This window comes from Heterodontus francisci, chromosome 5 (assembly GCF_036365525.1).
Source record: "Heterodontus francisci isolate sHetFra1 chromosome 5, sHetFra1.hap1, whole genome shotgun sequence".
Classification (NCBI taxonomy): Eukaryota; Metazoa; Chordata; class Chondrichthyes; order Heterodontiformes; family Heterodontidae; genus Heterodontus; species Heterodontus francisci.
The window spans coordinates 53,159,591-53,177,748 of NC_090375.1; the positions used below are offsets into that span (position 1 = coordinate 53,159,591).

The 18,158-nt window shown below is 45.7% G+C and overlaps 1 protein-coding gene across 6 annotated transcripts in view; it reads right to left on the reverse strand.

The window, feature by feature from the left end:
* Positions 1 to 18,158, reverse strand: part of map3k22 (mitogen-activated protein kinase kinase kinase 22) — a 138,351-nt gene that overhangs the window by 9,842 nt on the left and 110,351 nt on the right. For all 6 annotated transcript variants that reach the window (XM_068031424.1, XM_068031427.1, XM_068031422.1 and 3 more), the window contains one exon: positions 10,583 to 10,712. In XM_068031424.1, coding sequence (XP_067887525.1) covers positions 10,583 to 10,712 — 130 coding nt within the window. The remainder of the gene's footprint in view (positions 1 to 10,582; positions 10,713 to 18,158) is intronic.

Below are 18,158 nucleotides of genomic sequence, written 5' to 3' on the forward strand. Positions count from 1 at the left end.
AAACAGTTTCACTGATGGAAATCATGTCCAGTTCTAACTTAACACAGTGTTTTGGCACGGTTTACTTGAGGAAGGAGCAAACACAAACATGGGGCTGAATTTAATAAGCTTGCCACTGGGATCGGCAGCAAGCCTGGAACAGGGCACCAGTCTCGTCTATCGTGTTAAAAGAACAAAGAACAAAGATAATTACAGCACAGGAACAGGCCCTTCGGCCCTCCAAGCCTGCGCCGATCCAGATCCTCTCTCTAAACATGTCGCCTATTTTCTAAGGTTCTGTATCTCTTTTCTTCCTGCCCATTCATGTATCTGTCTAGATACATCTTAAAAGACTCCATCGTGCCCGCATCTACCACCTCCGCTGGCAATGCGTTCCAGGTGCCCACCACCCTCTGCGTAAAGAACTTTCCACGCATATCCCCCCTAAACCTTTCCCCTTTCACTTTGAACTCGTGTCCTCTAGTAATTGAAACCCCCACTCTGGGAAAAAGCCTCTTGCTATCCACCCTGTCTATACCTCTCATGATTTTGTACACCTCAATCAGGTCCCCCCTCAACCTCCGTCTTTCTAATGAAAATAATCCTAATCTACTCAACCTCTCCTCATAGCTAGCGCCCTCCATACCAGGCAACATCCTGGTGAACCTCCTCTGCACCCTCTCCAAAGCATCCACATCCTTTTGATAATGTGGCGACCAGAACTGTACGCAGTATTCCAAATGTGGCCGAACCAAAGTCCTATACAACTGTAACATGACCTGCCAACTCTTGTACTCAATGCCCCGTCCGATGAAGGAAAGCATGCCGTATGCCTTCTTGACCACTCTATTTACCTGCGTTGCCACCTTCAGGGAACAGTGGACCTGAACACCCAAATCTCTCTGGACATCAATTTTCCCCAGGACTTTTCCATTTACTGTATAGTTCACTCTTGAATTGGATCTTCCAAAATGCATCACCTCGCATTTGCCCTGATTGAACTCCATCTGCCATTTCTCTGCCCAACTCTCCAATCTATCTATATTCTGCTGTATTCTCTGACAGTCCCCTTCACTATCTGCTACTCCACCAATCTTAGTGTCGTCTGCAAACTTGCTAATCAGTCCACCGATACTTTCCTCCAAATCATTAATGTATATCACAAACAACAGTGGTCCCAGCACGGATCCCTGTGGAACACCACTGGTCACACGTCTCCATTTTGAGAAACTCCCTTCTACTGCTACTCTCTGTCTCCTGTTGCCCAGCCAGTTCTTTATCCATCTCGCTAGTACACCTTGGACCCCAAGCGCCTTCACTTTCTCCATCAGCCTGCCATGGGGAACCTTATCATTGTGTTGGCATCCACCCCACCACATTTACGTAGTGGCGGCCATTTTGCATAGTGGAGGCACAGGTCTCTCCTCCCCCCACCCCCAGTCACGTGACGGGGTCAAAAGGGGAGTTGGTGATTATGGCGTCAGATAACTCCAGAGCAGGTGTTGGCTCCATATTTAAAAGCCTGCCAGCCCTGCATTCACTCCTGCCTCAGAGTCATTTGCAGTTTTGTGCAGCTAAAAACTCTGTCTGACTGGTACCTGTAGCCCCCCACTCCTCGCAACCCCCCCCCACCAACCCCCCGAGGAGGGCAGAAGATGATGATGACCGAGGCAAGAAACAGGATGGCCCAATGGTTCAGTGATGCCTCCCTGCAGATTCTTCTCCTGGCTGCAAGGGAAAGGTAAGAGGTTCTCTTTCCCCGAGATGGCAAATGGTCCTCCCACCTGACCAAGCAAGCCTGGGTGGAGATCACAGAGGAGGTCAGCAGCCTTGGGGGTCACGCAATGCAACTGGGTCTAGTGCAGGAAGAAGGCCAATGACCTCCTGCAGTCTGCCAAGTTGAATGCTCCATACCATTCACCTTTTTGATGATTGCATGGGACTATGGGGGAGAGTGCACGACATGGGGAGGGTAGCACCGCAATGGCGATGGCCGAGGGGCTCGGGTTTCATCTCATCCTGACAGATGCATGGCTGCATCTCGGCCACAGGCCACCTTCCTTCATACTCCGTTAACTCCAGTTACAGCGAGTGTCAGCATGAGATACATCAGATCCCACAGTAGGGAACAAGGGGCTGACATCAGCATAAATGTCATGTTGATCTGACTGCCATTCTCAACTATCTCTATCCTCGTGCAGGATAAGAGGGCTGATAATAGGAGGGAGAAGGCCCAGACAGGCGTAGGACTCTCAGGTCTGCATCCACTCACCTCCGCCAAGGAAGAGGCATTGGAGCTGGTGGGCACCCAGGGCGGCCATGCAATATTGGACAGGGAGACTGGAGTCTCTGCGCTACAAAGTGATGATTCGCTCCCGTTGGTATGCGCATTAATGTTGGAAACCCACATCACACTTGGCTGGCAACAGGAGATCTGCACAGTCTAACCCACATGCTTGCATTCTCTCATGCAGGCTGCCGTATGCTGGGGTCCACAGCCACAGGGGGACAGCCATCCACCTCCGAGGAGGAGGACCACTCAGAGGATGCACCATCTCCTACACACACCACCAGCGCAGATACTTTCACCTCAGTGGGTACCCATTCGGCATTAGAATCAGGGTCACAAGCTGGTGAGAGCACCTCACACACACTGGAGCAGCTGGCTGAGGCTGAGACAGCCAAGGCCTCTGACAGTCGGAGGACTGTAGCTGGCCAGGCCCATGTTGAGCCCTAGGATGATGACAGACTGGTGTCAGCAGCACAGGGCATGCTGGAGTTGCAGAGAGATGTAAGGCAACATCTGGCCGAGATGCCAGAGGTCATGCGCATCCATGAGCAGACGATGGAGGCATCCATCCATGCCACAACTGCTGCCATGTCTCAGGCCTATGAGTGCATGGCTTCCTCCATCGAGAGGTTGGTGACCCTCATGAAGGGCCAGATCCAGCAGATACGCGCAGACCTGCACAACACTGCCTTGGCCATGAGCTCAATGCAGCAGTGGCAAGGCAAGAGAAGCAACTGGAGCCAGTGGCTTCTCCAGCTCTTGGTCCTTCTCTGGTGAGCAGGAAGGCTCAAGAGACCCTTCATACAGAAAAGGAGAGGCTGTCATCCACATCTGGGGCTCCCCTCAAGGCGCTTCGAGTGTGGCCACCAGCTCCTCAGCCCCTCTGCGAGGAGCCCAGCTCCAGCAGCCGAGATGCCCGAGGAGAGCCCTACATCAGTTCAGGACACCCTTCGCAGCCAGGACCTTCCAGGCCTCAGACAGCCAGAAGACAGCTGCCAAAGTCATCAGAGGCCAAGGGGCAGCCTGGTCAGTAACCTGCCTCCAGCCCAGCTGATTTCGCAGGGATCACATCGCATGGGGTCACCTGCAAACATATTAACCATTGCTGGCGATGGCTCGCCCGCCTGCTCCACGTCATCACAGGGACGGGCGCCGCAGCCATGCAAATGAGCCACTGCCTTAGCTCCATGACGTGGTGCCCGTGCACGCGGGCCCCAATTTTTTTTTACGTTCAACACCTACTTTGGCGGCGGACTCTTAAAATGCAGCCCATTATATCATTATATTTAAATGCATGCAAATCAGCATTTCAGCAACTTAAAATAGGCTCCTGTCGGGTTATGGCAGCAAAGCCACCATTGTGATTTCCTGTTACTGACAAAATCCGGAACTGATGCCACGACACCGGATTTCCGGACCGGACGGTTGCGACGCAATTCTCCATCTCCGCAGGCCACCATACCTGCCCTCAACAGCCGTGTTAAATTCAGCCCATGCTGTGCAATTTGTATGTCTGATTCAAAGCTCCTTTTGAATTTAACACAGTTGTTAAATTCATTGAATCCCAGATAACTGTTTCGCAGATTTTCATTAAGATGGGTTTTTCAAATCAATAAGTTTTAATTGCAATCGTTGAAGACGGTCCAACCAGAACATCTGAAGAATGCTAGTTAAAGGTACATAACAACTGTAGCTGATAAAAGAAACAATTGGAACATGACGAGAAGGTTTACAATTTGTTTAATGTGGGGTTTGAAACTACTTATTTTACTGAGTTAGAAAAGCTTCGCAACTAATGCAGAAGTTATGTTCAAGTCAAAAAATATCTACAACAGAAGTGAAAAGAGCCAATATGTTTTAGTACATATTCAGAGAATATAGAACCATAAAAAATGTACGACACAGAAGGAACCCATTCAGCACATTGTGTCTGTGATGGCTGACAAAGAGCTACCCAGCCTAATCTCACCTTCCTGCACTAGGTTCATAGCCCTGCAGGTCACGGCTCTTCAAGTAGACAACCAAGTACTTTTTAAATGTGGTGAGAGTTTCTGCCTCTACCACCCTCTGGTTGAAAAAAAAGTTGCGTCTGCCCTCTAATCATTCTGCCAATTACTTTAAATTAAAGCTATGTCCCCAAGTTTATGACTCCTCTAATACGTCATCCCTAATTACTCTTTCTAGGCCCCTCATAATTTTATACACCTCAATTAAGTCACTCCTCAGCCTCCTCTGTTCCATGGAAAACAACCCCAGCCTATCCAATCGTTCCTCATAGCTAAAATTTTACAGTCCTGTCAACATCCTCGTTAATCTCCTCTGCATCCTCTCCAGTGCAATCACATCTTTCCTGCACTGTTTTTTTTTAGTTTTAGTTTTAGAGATACAGCACTGAAACAGGCCCTTCGGCCCCACCGAGTCTGTGCCGAACATCAACCACCCATTTATACTAATCCTACACTAATCCCATATTCCTACCACATCCCCACCTGTCCCTATATATCCCTACCACCTACCTATACTAGGGGCAATTTATAATGGCCAATTTACCTACCAACCTGCAAGTCTTTTGGCTTGTGGGAGGAAACCGGAGTACCCGGAGAAAACCCACGCAGACACAGGGAGAACTTGCAAACTCCACACAGGCAGTACCCAGAATTGAACCCGGGTCGCTGGAGCTGTGAAGCTGCAGTGCTAACCACTGTGCCGCCCTAATGTGGTGTGGCCTGTGGTGACCAGAACTGAACGCAGTACTTAAGCTATGGTCTAACTAGTATTGTATACAGGCTAGAGTAACTTCCCTGCTCTTACATTCTATGTCTCAGCTAATAAAGGAAAGCATGCCATATACCTTCTTAACCACCATATTGATCTGTCCTGCTGCCTTGAAGTATCTGCACATAGACTTCAAGGTTCCTCTGTTCCTCCACACTACTTAGTATCCTCCCGTTTATTGTGTATGCCCTTGCCTTGTTGCACCTCCCAAACTGCATTACCTCATACTTCGCTGGATTGAATTCCATTTTCCACTTTGCTGCCCACTGACTAGACCATCTATATCTTCCTGCAGTTTAAAGCTTTCCTCCTCACTGTCAACCATATGGCCAATTATGTATCATCTTCAAACTTCTTTATCATGTCCCCTATATTTGAGTCAAAATCATCAATATAAACTACAAAAGCAAAGAAACAAGTACTGAGCCCTGCAGAACCCCACTGGTAACGGCCTTCCAGTCGCAAAATACCTGTCAACCATTACCCTTTGCTTCTGTCACTAAGCCAATTTTGGATCCAATTTGCCACTCTCCCTTGGATCCTAAGGGTTTTTACTTTCTTGGGACTTTGTCAAAAGCCTTGTCTAAAATCCATGAAGATCACATCCACCGCACTGCCTCAACAATACTACTTGTCACCTCTTCAAAAAAATCAATCTAGTTAGTCAGACATGACCTTCTCTTAACAAATCCATGCTGACTTTCCTTAATTAATCTATGCCTTTTTAAAGGAAAGTTTATATTGGTGAACAAAGAAAAAGAAATGTAGGTACCAACGACATATTTAGGACTAGGAAAGAGGTTCTGCTTGGTCAGTATGAGGAGCTAGGCACCAAATTGAAGAGCAGAACCTCAAGGGTAATAGACTCTGGATTATTACCTGAGCCACGTGGCAATTGGCAGAGGGCACATAAAATTAGTGAAATTAATACGTGGCTCAAAGACTGGTGTGGGAGAAATGGGTTTCTGTACCGTTGAGACGGTCTGTACCTGAAATGTTCTGGAACCAGTGTTCTAGCAAACCGTGTAACTAGGGTAGTAGAGAGGTCTTTAATCTAAACAAGGGGGGAGAGGGATCAAGCTTTGGTAGATGTAACAAATCAGGGGTAGAATCAAGGCAGGAGAGCAGAATAGTAATATGGGAAATGAAGGTTAGAGAATGGCAGGAAGGGACAGAGAGGAAAAAAGCTAAGAACACACCAGCAGTCAAGACTAGATGTTACAAAGATAACAAAAAGACAAAATTAAAGGCTCTGTATCTGAATGCACATTGCATTCATAACAAAGTAGACAAACTGATAGTACACATTGAAGTAAATAAATATGATCTGATAGGCATTACGGAGACGTGGCTGCAGAATGACAAGAATTGGGTCCTGAATATTGAAGGGTATATGACATTCAAGAAGAATAGGAAGCTAGGTAAAGGTGGAGGGGTAGCTTTGTTAATCAGGGATGGCATTGGTGCAATACTTAGAGATGACCTTGGTTCAGGAAATCAAGGTGTAGAATCGGTTTGGGTGGAAATGAGGAATACTAGAGGAAAGAAGTCACTAGCAGGAGTGGTCTTCAGGCCCCCAATAGTAATAACAATGTAGGACGAAGTATACAAGAAGAAATATTAGGTGCTTGCGATAAAGGGACAGCAATGATTAGGAGTGATTTTAATCTACTTATAAACTTGAAAAATCAGATTGGCAATAGTAGCCTGGATGATGAGTTCATTGAATGCTTTCGAGATAGTTTCTTAAGTAGCACGTTCTGGAACCAACCAGACAGCAGGTCATATTAGACTTGGTATTGTGTAAAGTGGCGGGATTAATTAATGACGTCAGAGTAAAGGCAGATAGCAGCGACTACAATATGATTGAATTTTACATCCAGTTTGAGAGAGGAGTGCGTCTAAGACTAGTATTTTAGACTTAAATAAGGACAACTATGTGGGCATGAAAGCTGAGCTAGCTGAATTGAACTGGGTTACTAGGCTGGGAGACAGATCAATAGAGAAGCAGTGGCAGACATTTAAGGGGATATTTCAGAATACTCAGAATAAGTATATTCCTGCTATAAAGAAAAATTCTAAGGGAGGACCCACCATCCGTGGTTAACTAAAGAAGTTAAGGAAAGCATCAAACTTAAGGAAAAGTCATATAATTGCACAAAGATGAGTGGCAGGCCAGATGATTGGTCAGAATATCAAGAACGGCAGAGAGTAACTAAAAGGTTAATCAGTGTTCGCTAAGGAAATGGGAACTGACAAAATATCAGTAGAAGCAGAGAGAGTAGAGACAATGGATAGGATAAAATTTGAGAGGGGAGGGGTACTAAAAAGGCTGGCTATGCTTAGGATAGATAAGTCATCTGGTCCAGATGACTTGCATCCCAGGCTGCTAAAGGAAGTGGGGATGGAGATAGCGGAAGGGCTTGCCATAATCTTCCAATCTTCCTGGGATACGGAGGAGGTGTCAGAGGATTAGAGAGTGGCAAATGCAACACCTTTATTCAAGAAAGGGTGAAAGGACATTCCTAGCAACTACAGGCCAGTTAGTTTAACATCAGTGGTGGGTTAGGTTTTAGAAATAATAATCAGGGAAAATATCAACAGACACTTAGAGAGGTTTGAGTTAGTTAAGGATAGCCAGCATGGATTTGTAAAAGGCAGATCATGCTTGAATAATTTAATTGAATTTTTTGATGAAGGAACAGAGAAGGTTGATGAAGGGAATGCAAAGGATGCTGTTTATATGAATTTTAAGAAAGCAATTGATAAGGTACCACATAAAAGACTGGTTAACAAAATTGAGGCTCATAGGAGGGTCAGTGTGCAATTGGATAAAAAATTGGCTTAAGGACGGAAAACAGCGAGTCCTAGTATACGGTTGCTTTACAGACTGGAGGATGGTAGACAGTGATGTTCCCCAAGGGTCAGAGCTGGGACCACTGTTTTTTTTCACTACGTATAAATGACTTGGATCTTGGAAAACAGACTAGAGTCTCAAAATTTGCTGATGACACCAAGCTTCGAGGTGTGGCAAACATTGAGGATGATATGAACTGCCTGCAACAGAACACAGATAGGCCAGCGGAGTGGGAAGACAGCTGGAAGATGGAATTTGATGCTGACAAATGTGAGGTGATGCTTTTTGGTGGAAGGAATAGGGACAGGCAATATATACTTAATGGCACAGTTCTAAACACTGTGCAGGAACAGAGGGAACTGGGGGTACACGTGCTTGCTCTTTGAAGGTGGCAGGACATATTGAGAGAGTGGCTAGTAAAGCATATGGGCTTCATAAATAGAGACATTGAGTATAAAAGCAGGGAAGTTATGCTGAACCTTTATAAAGCTCTGTTTAGGCCCCAACTGGAGTATTGCATCCAGTTCTGGTCACCACACTTCAGGCCGGATGTGAGGGCCCTTGAGAGGGTGCAGAGGAGATTTACCAGAATGGTTCCAGGGATGAGGGATTTTAGTTACAAGGTTAGGTTGCAAAAGCTGGGTTTGTTCTCCTTAGAACAAAGGAGATGGCGAGGAGATTTAATAGAAGTCTACAAGATTATGGCAGGCTTCGATAAGTTAGACAGGGAAAAGCTGTTCCCATTAACAAATGATAGAAGGACTAGGGGACACATTGAAAGTTTTGGGCAAAAGATGGAGGGGGAATGTGAGGAAGCATTTATTTTTTGCAGCTGGTGGTAATGACCTGGAACCCGCTGTTCACAAGGGTGGTGGAGCAGAGACAATCAATGACTTCAACAGGAAGATGGATGGTCACCTGAGAGAAATAGACTTGCAAGGCTATGGGGATCGAGCGGGGGAGTAGGACTGACTGCATAGCTCCGTGAAGAGCCGGCATGGACTCTACAGGCCAAATGGTCTTCTTCTGTGCCATATATGACTCTCTGTGATAATGACCAGATAATCTGATTTTACTGATGTTGGATGCATGATAAACATTTACCAGGAAACTGGAGAAAACTCCCCTGCTCTTCTTTGAATAGTGACATGGGATCTTTTATGTCCACTTGAGAGGGTAGATATCCTCGTTTATCATTGTATCCAAAAGTCGACATCTCTGATAATATACCATTCCTTCAGTACTCCGTATCAGCCGAGATTTCATGCTGAAGGCTCTGGCGGGTAAGTTTAATCCACAACCTTCTTACTCTGAACCATGGCCGACAAAGGACACTTGTACATTTCCATCAGACACTTTGCACCTGAGGTCCCAATCCCATCTCGTACCCTGGTTTCTCCCTCAGCCTGAGTTTGGAAGGTCCTATCAAAGAGCCTTGGTGAGTTGCTGCAGTGCATCATGTAGATGGTACGTAATGGTGCCACGGTGTGTCAGTGGTAGAGACAGTGGGTAGTGAATGGGGTGGCAATCAAGCGGGCTGTTTTGTCCTGGATAGCGGCGAGCTTCTTGAGTGCTGTTGGAGCTGCACTCATTCCTAGCAAGTGGGGAGTATTCCATCAAAGCTCTGACATTCACCTTGTAGATGCTTGCAAGACTTTGGGGAGTCAGTTGAGTCACTAACTGCAGAATACCCAGTCTCTAATCTGCTCTTGTAGCCACAGTATTTATGTGCCTGTTCCTGTTAAGTTTCTGGTCAAAGGTGATCCCCACCCAGATGCTGACAGTGGGGATTCAGTGACGGTAATGCTTTTGAATGTCAAGGGCAGGTGATTAAACTCGCTCTTGTTGAAAATGGCCGTTGTCTTGCACTTATGTGGCACGAAAGTCACCTGCCACTTATCAGCCCAAGCCTGAATGTTGTCCAGGTCTTGCTGCATGTGGCCACAGACTGCTTCATTACCTGAGGAGTTATGAATGGAATTGAGCACTGTGCAATCATCAACGAACATCCTCACTTCTGACCTGATGATGACATTGATGAAATAGATGATGATGGCTGGCCCTAGGACACTGCCCTAAGAAACTCCTGTAGTAATATCCTGGGACTGAGATGATTGGGCTCCAACAGCACAACTTTCTTCCTTTGTGCTAGTATGATTCCAGCTAGTGGAGAGTTTCCCCCCTGATTTCCAATGACTTCAATTTTACTCATGTTCCTTGATTTTTGCATGCTTCAACTCACACAGAAATCTGCACACCTAGTGAATCAGCTTCTGGGTTGATAATTCAGTACCATAACTATGACACTACCACAACCAAAACACTATCATAGTCTACCCTCACCTGGCACCACTCACCTTGTAAACAATTACTTTGTCTGCATGTGAAAGCAGCACAGTGACAGAGCTACAGATTTTCAATTCATTTTAAATCGGGCAGCTTCAACACTGCTGATATCTTGCCGTCAGATGCAATGAAATGCTGCTATATCTCTAGTGGGCTAGAAATGGAGCCAATGGATCAAGTAGCGGCAGAGAAACAGTTTGTGATTGTTCTTGTCAACTTGCCATCTTTGACATTCACTAAGCAACAGACAGTGAAAATGGTAGATTTATTTGTGGCTGTAGTTTACTAATGTGAAAAACCTATTGCATGAAATGGAAAAGGCAGCCACGGAATACCTTTGATATCTCTGTGTACAATCATATTGCTGTGGAGATAGGAAACTCCCTCTAGGATCTGTCTGGTGTACTTCCGCGTCACATTCTCAGTGAGTGCTCCATAAGCCTTCAATTGGTCCTTGACAGAACCCTGATTGAAACAAAGTTAATAATTAAAATGGAAAGCAAAACACATTATTCTCCCAATGGTTTATAGGTTAATGGAATACTAGGTGTGGTAAGCCCTAGAAATCAAATTGGTTGCAGGGGTAATCCCTGGTCTCTGCTGATCTCAATCAGGGCATTACAGATAGGTTCAGCATACCTTGTGCTAGTGAAGAGCAAAACAAAAAAATTCAGTCAGGGTTCCCTAATGCTAACTGGTAGCCAGTGATCCTCGGCAGTGTGTAGATGTTAGCAGAGTACACAATGTGGCGTGGCTGTGATTCCACCTGTTTTTGAATAGCCCGCAGACACACACATGAAAAATGACCTCTTGGACAGAATATTATTGGTGTAATATCCCAGTCTTCAGGAAAGGAGGGTGGGAGGTAGAGCGAACAATCAGCAAAAATAATTACTATGTTACCTCCAACACCTGACCACCCCCCCCCACCCCCCCCCCCGAATCTGAGGCACGTAACAAATAATCCAATTTCTGACAGAACATCAACAACATTTTCCTTGGTTTCCTGTCCTTTAAAGACATTTAATCTTTATTCTTGTGCAGGAAGATAACAGCAGATCAATAAAATTGCAAGTGGAATGTAAGTTTATTTTGGACTTAGGGTCAACCAAATGTCTGGCAAGTGCAGAAACAATTATACACCAAGAGCTGAATTTTCAAAACAGGGTTGGGATCTTGACGCCTGGATGATTTCCAGATCCCGACCCTGCACCTGAGCTACGTCGCCAATGCGACACGATCTTCAAACGTTCATGCCCTAATTGGGGAGGCGGCGAGCTCGCTGCCCAATTAGTGGCGCCGAGCATTTGAAAGAGCTGCCTGCAGAGCGCGAGGGTCAAGGCAGGTGGCCTTGATGGGGCCTGCCGCTGCCTTGCTGATGAGAGCAGGCAGCTCCACTGAAGGCCAACGAAATAAAGAGGTAAGGCAGCGCTTCCGCAATTTAAAGCAAAGTTCTGCGCTTGGTCCACCGCCATATCCCCGTGGGCCCAAAACATTTCATGCTGCAGAAATAAAGGTTATCCCCCTCTCCACTATGAGCACGACTATTGTGCATCAGGCTGGTCAGACTCGCCGGAATCACCATTAAAAATTACAGTCTGGACCCCTCCCTGGCCCCTTAACGAGTGAGCTTACTGGGCCCTTAATTGGATGCGAGTGGCTTTCTTGTTCCCTCACCCAACCCTCACCCTCACACTGAAAATTGCAAACTGTCCCAAGGGCATCGGGTTCCGAAGACAATCTCTGGGAACGCGATTTTTAGATCAGTCTGCATCGGTTCCTGACCCTGCAGCCCTTTGCAAATCCAGTCCCAAGAGCCTCCAAACTTAGATATGGAGAAACCATCTAAGCTAGAGTTTCCATTTTCTTAACATGGTCTGTACCCTTATAGAACCCACAAATCCCTTACCAGAGCTTAGGTACAAGTAGACAAGGAATGAGAACGCCAAGTATATGTAGGGGTAATACTGGAGAATAATTTTCTGAAACAGAACGATGGTAAGATTCCTGCTTCTTGTCCAGCTGGAAACACCCTGATGTTAGAGCAGTGGCTTACAAGGCTATCATGAGCTGTTTGAGGAGAATCCCAGCCTTCAATGACAGCGTCCTCCACTCCAAGCCCCATTAGTAAGCCTTATATAAGAACATAAGAAATAGCAGCAGGATTATGCCATTTGGCCCCTAGAGCCTGCTCTGCCATTTAATAAGATTATGGCTGATCAGATTGTGGACTTTCCTGCCTGGCCCCATAATCCTTGATTCCCTTGTAGACCAAAAATCTGTCTAACGCAGCACTGAATATGTTCCTGCGGTGGCTAAAGGGGAACCAGTAGATGTAGTGGCATTCGATAAGATGCCACATAAAAGGTTACTACACAAGATAAGAACTCATGGGGCTGGATTTAACAGCCCTCCCCCCCTCTCCCCCACCCCCATGTTGGGGGTCTTGGCAGGGGCGGAAAATGTCTCTGGGAGAGGCCCGCCATGGGCCTCTGGGAAGGCCCGACCCAATGTTGCCGGAGCAGCATTTACATAATCAAAAAAATGCAAATTAATGGCTTACCCGCTCCCGCCATCCGTCCCGCTCGGATATTGTTGCCGGTGGCCAGCACTCCCGCACCTTCAGATCTCCGTTCGGCGATCCGATGCGGGACACTGGTGGGGACGGGGGAGCAGGTAAGTATTTCAGTGCGGTGGGGGGGTGGGGGGGAAGTGGGGTCAAACTAATATGATTGGTGTAGGGGATGGTGGGAAAAGTTAAAGATAAAAGATGAACTTTCAGGGTGGGGAGGGTCACGTACTCAAGGTACGTATTTTGGGGTGGGGGGGGAAAGAGGGCAAGGAATGAAGTGTAGGGGTGGGAAAGGGTCTAGGAACATTTATTTAGTTTTTAAAATAAAGTTTACATTCCTATATCTTTAAATATGTAAACGAAATGGAAGGGCTCAGAGCTATTCTTGGGATGCTTTTTGTGTCTTCTACTGTGAAGACAAGTGCAAAATACTTATTCAAAGTCTCTGCCGTATCATGGTCAATCGTCAGCATCGCATGGTGTATTGCAGAGCCGTCCGGCTCGGGTATCATATTATCAAGAGCAACAATGATGGACTCACCTCCAATATCATCTTGGAGCCAATTCAACCCCATTATGTCCCTGCTTACCTCTCCTGTGAAACCCTCATCAATGCTTTTCTTGCCCTAGACTTGACTATTTCAATTCTCTGCTGGTCAACCTCCTATGTTCCACCTTCCATAAACTTGAGCTCATACAAAACTCTACTGCCAATAGCCTAACTCACATAAAATCCCATTCACCCATCACCCCTGTGCTCAGTGACCTACACTGGCTCCCGGTCTAGCAACGCCTCAATTTAAAAATTCTCATCCTCGAGTTTTCATTGCTTCACCCTCCCTATCTCTGTAATCTCCTCCAGTGCTGCAATGCTCTGAGAACTCAGCGCTCCTCCAATTCAGGCCTCTTGGGCCCTCTCCCAAATTTCTTTGTCCGCCATTGGTGCTGTGCCCTCAGTCGTGAAGGCCTTAAGCTCTGAAAACTCACCCCAAACCTCTTTGCTTCTTCAACTCTCTTTACTTTTGGTTTTTGGTCACTTGTCTTAATGTCTTCTTCTTTGGTTTGATGTTTGGTTTGGTCTGATAACACTTCTGTGATGACCTTGGGATGTTTTACAATGTTAAAGGTGCTATATGAATGCAAATTGTTGTTGTTGTAAACCACTGCACTTCTCCACCTCCCTCTCACATCCAGTGACTTTTCCCCCTTATAAAGATGATAACTTATGTGTTGGTACTGTTTCAGTAACTTCAGTGTTGAAAGGCTATTTGAACAATCCAGTCCTCACCTATGTGCAAGCTTTTCAACATTGCATCAAAGGACAGTAAACAGGAGAGGAAATCCCAGATGTCAGCCTGGATTTTGTGGTTGTAATGACAGTGAAACTGTCAGTGATTGCCATCATTACAACTATGAAACCGGCAGTAACTTCTGGCATCCACACAAGCTCAGTTAAATGCAAAATCCATACGCTGCTGTCAGCGATTCCCTGCTCCTCCACAGGGTGCGCTGTTGAAGGCCTGCAGATGGAAATCTTGGAAAACACTTTACTTGACACAAACCTCCACTTTTTAGACTATTACGCTCACCGTAAAAACCCTTGCAAAAGTTATGTGTCGTTGAGTGAGGTCACTTCACTGCTGACCCCAAAAAATGGTCCAATATTTCCTATTCCCAGGTAAACTGGGGGTTAATCCAATAGTCGAGTCCTGCCTGAGATCAGCTAACCCAGCAGAGACCAGTAATCAATGTCACTTGGTAAGTTTATATTCAAATCCTTTCTCCTTTTTCTCCATTATTTTTCAGTGTTATTTACCATTTCCCTGAACATGACTTTATTTGGCCATGCAGCATCATCGACATCTGAAAACCAAAATGACTGCTTTTTACGATGCAAAATCGGTTACTTTATCACTACGGTAATTCCACAACTGACTGCCACTTCAGCTGAATCAACATGGGGGTTAAGGACAGGAAGGAAGTAAATTCTGGTTACAAATGCATTTAAAAGCCATGAAATTATGATGTGTTTATGAAGTGCCTACACATAGCAATTCTCCCATCCTGACACCAAGACAACATAACTCATCAATTGAAACAAATAAAAGGAACAATCCAAGGTGGCACTAGCAGGCAACAATAAAGTCTGAAACTGTAATTACATCTATATGGGTCTCTTTTTGTAAATTAAACATACGAACAATGATGAACTGGAAAAGACTCACTGGTCTATACAGCTTGTAGACATATAATCAGAATCGCAGAATAATACAATGCAGAAGAGGCCCTTTGGCCCATCGAGTCTGCTTCGATGTATTAAAACACCTGACCTGTCCACCTAATCTCATTTGCCAGCACCTGGCCCATAGCCTTGAATGTTATGACATGCCAAGTGCTCATCCAGGTACTTTTTAAAGGATGTGAGGCAACCTGCCTCTACCACCCTCCCAGGCAGTGCATTCCAGACCGTCACCACCCTCTGGGTAAAAAAGTTCTTCCTCAAATCCCCCTTAAACCTCCTGCCCCTCACCTTAAACTTGTGACCCCTCGTAACTGACGCTTCAACTATGGGGAACAGCTGCTCCCTATCCACCCTGTCATGCCCCTCATAATCTTTTACACCTCGATCAGGTCACCCCTCAGTCTTCTCTGCTCCAGTGAAAACAGCCCAAGCCTATCCAACCTCTCTTCATAGCTTAAATATTCCATCCCAGGCAACATCCTGGTGAATCGCATCTGCACCTCCTCCAATGCAATCACATCCTTCCTATAATGTGGCGACCAGAATTGCACACAGTACTCCAGCTGTGGCCTTACCAAAGTTCTGTACAACTCCAACATGACCTCCCTGCTTTTGTAATCTATGCCTCGATTGATAAAGGCAAGTGTCCCATATGCCTTTTTCATCACCCTATTAACCTGCCCTTCTGCCTTCAGAGATCTATGGACAAACACGCCAAGGTCCCTTTGTTCCTCGGAACTTTCCAGTGTCAGGCTATTCATTGACCACTTCCGTGTCACATTACTCCTTCCAAAGTGTATCACCTCACACTTTTCAGCGTTAAATTCCATCTGCCACTTTTCTGCCCATTTGACCATCCCGTCTAAATCTTCCTGTAACCTAAGATATTCCACCTCACTGTTAACCACTCGGCCAATCTTTGTGTCATCTGCGAACTTACTGATCCTACCCCCCACATAGTCATCTATGTTGTTCATATAAATGACAAACAATAGGGGACCCAGCACAGATCTCTGTGGTACGCCACTGGACACTGGCTTCCAGTCACTAAAACAGCCGTCTGTCATCACTCTCTGTCTCCTACAGCTAAGCCAATTTTGAATCCACCTTATCAAGTTACCTTGTATCCCATGTGCATTTGTTTTCTTGATAAGTCTCCCATGTGGGACCTTGTCAAAGGCTTTGCTGAAATCCATGTAAACTACATCAACTGCACTACCCTCATCTACACACCTGGTCACATGCTCAAAAAATTCAATCAAATTTGTTCAGCATGACCTCCCTCTGACAAAGCCATGCTGACTATTCCTTATCAAATTTTGCATCTCCAAGTGGTGATAGATTCTCTCCTTCAGAATTTTCTACAATAGTTTCCCTACCACTAGCATGAGACTCACTGGTCTATAGTTCCCTGACTTATCTCTACAACCTTTCTTAAATAGTGGGACCACATTAGCTGTTCTCCAATCCTCTGGCACCTCCCCCGTGGCCAGGGAGGAATTAAAAATTAGGGTCAGAGACCCTGCAATCTCCACCCTCGCCTCCCACAGCATCCTGGGACACAAATCGTCCGGACCTGGAGATTTGTCCACTTTTAAGCCTTCCAAAACCTCTAATACCTTGTCACTCCCTATGACAATTTGCTCAAGAATCTCACAGTCTCTCTCTCTAAGTTCCATATCTACATCCTCTTTCTCTTGGGTGAAGACAGATGTGAGGTATTCGTTCAACACCCTACCAATGTCCTCTGGCTCCACCCACAAATTTCCCCCTTGGTCCCTAATGGGTCCTACTCTTTCCCTGGTTATCCTCTTCCCATTGATATACTTATAGAATATCTTGGGATTTTCCCGACTTTTACCAGCCAGAGCTTTCTCATATCCCCTCTTTGCTCTCCTAATTGCTTTCTTAAGCTCCATCCTACACTTTCTGTACTCCACTAATGCTTCCATTGATTTGCTCTCCTTGTATTTGCTAAAAGCCTCTCTTTTCCTTCTCATCGTACCCTGAATGTTTCTGGTCATCCATGGTTCTCTGGGCTTGTTGCTCCTACCTATTACCCAAGAGGGAACATGTTGGGCCTGTACCCTCCTCATTTCCTTTTTGAATGCCCCCCACTGCTCTTCTGTAGATTTCCCGACAAGGTACTCGTTCCAGTCTACCTTGGCCAGATCCTGCCTTATTTTACTAAAATTCGCTCTCCCCCAATCTAAAACCTTCTTTTGCAACGTGTCTATTTCTTTCTCCATAACAAGCTTAAATTGTACCATGTTGTGGTCGCTATCACCAAAATGCTCCCCCACCAACACATCAACTACATGTCCGGCTTCATTCCCCAGAATTAGGTCCAGCACTGCACCCTCCCTTGTTGGATCCTCTACGTATTGAGCTAAAAAGTTCTCCTGTATACATTTTAAAAACTCCACTCCATCTGAGCCCTTAACACAATGACTATCCCAATTAATGTTGGGAAAGTTGAAATCACCTAATATAATTACCCTATTATTTTTTACACACCTCTGTGAATTGTGCACATATTTGCTCCTCAATTTCCCGCTGACTATCTGGAGGTCTATAATAAACACCTAGCAATGTGGCTGTCCCTTTTTTATTCCTAAACTCTCCCCATAAAGCTTCATTTGATGCCCCCTCCAAGAAATCATCTCTCCTTACTGCAGTAACTGACTCCTTAACTAATATTGCAATGCCCCCTCCTCTTTTACCCCCTCCTCTGTCTCGACTGAAGATTCTATATCCCAGGATATTGAGCTGCCAATCCTGCCCCTCCCTCAACCATGTCTCCGTGCTGGCTACTGTATCACAATTCCACGTATCAATCATTGCCCTTAACTCATCTGTTTTACCTGAAATACTCCTGGCATTAAAGTAGAGACCTTCCATCCTGGTCTTACTCCCTTGAAACTTACTTCCGCTGTATTCCCTCTGACTTGTTTGCTTTCCTGTGTTTAGCTGTGTCCCTATTCTGCTAGGAGTCTGCATCCCCTCCCCCTGCCAAATTAGTTTAAACTCCTCCCAACAGCACTAGCAAACCCGCCAGCAAGGATGTTAGTCCCCCTCTGGTTCAGATGTAGACCAT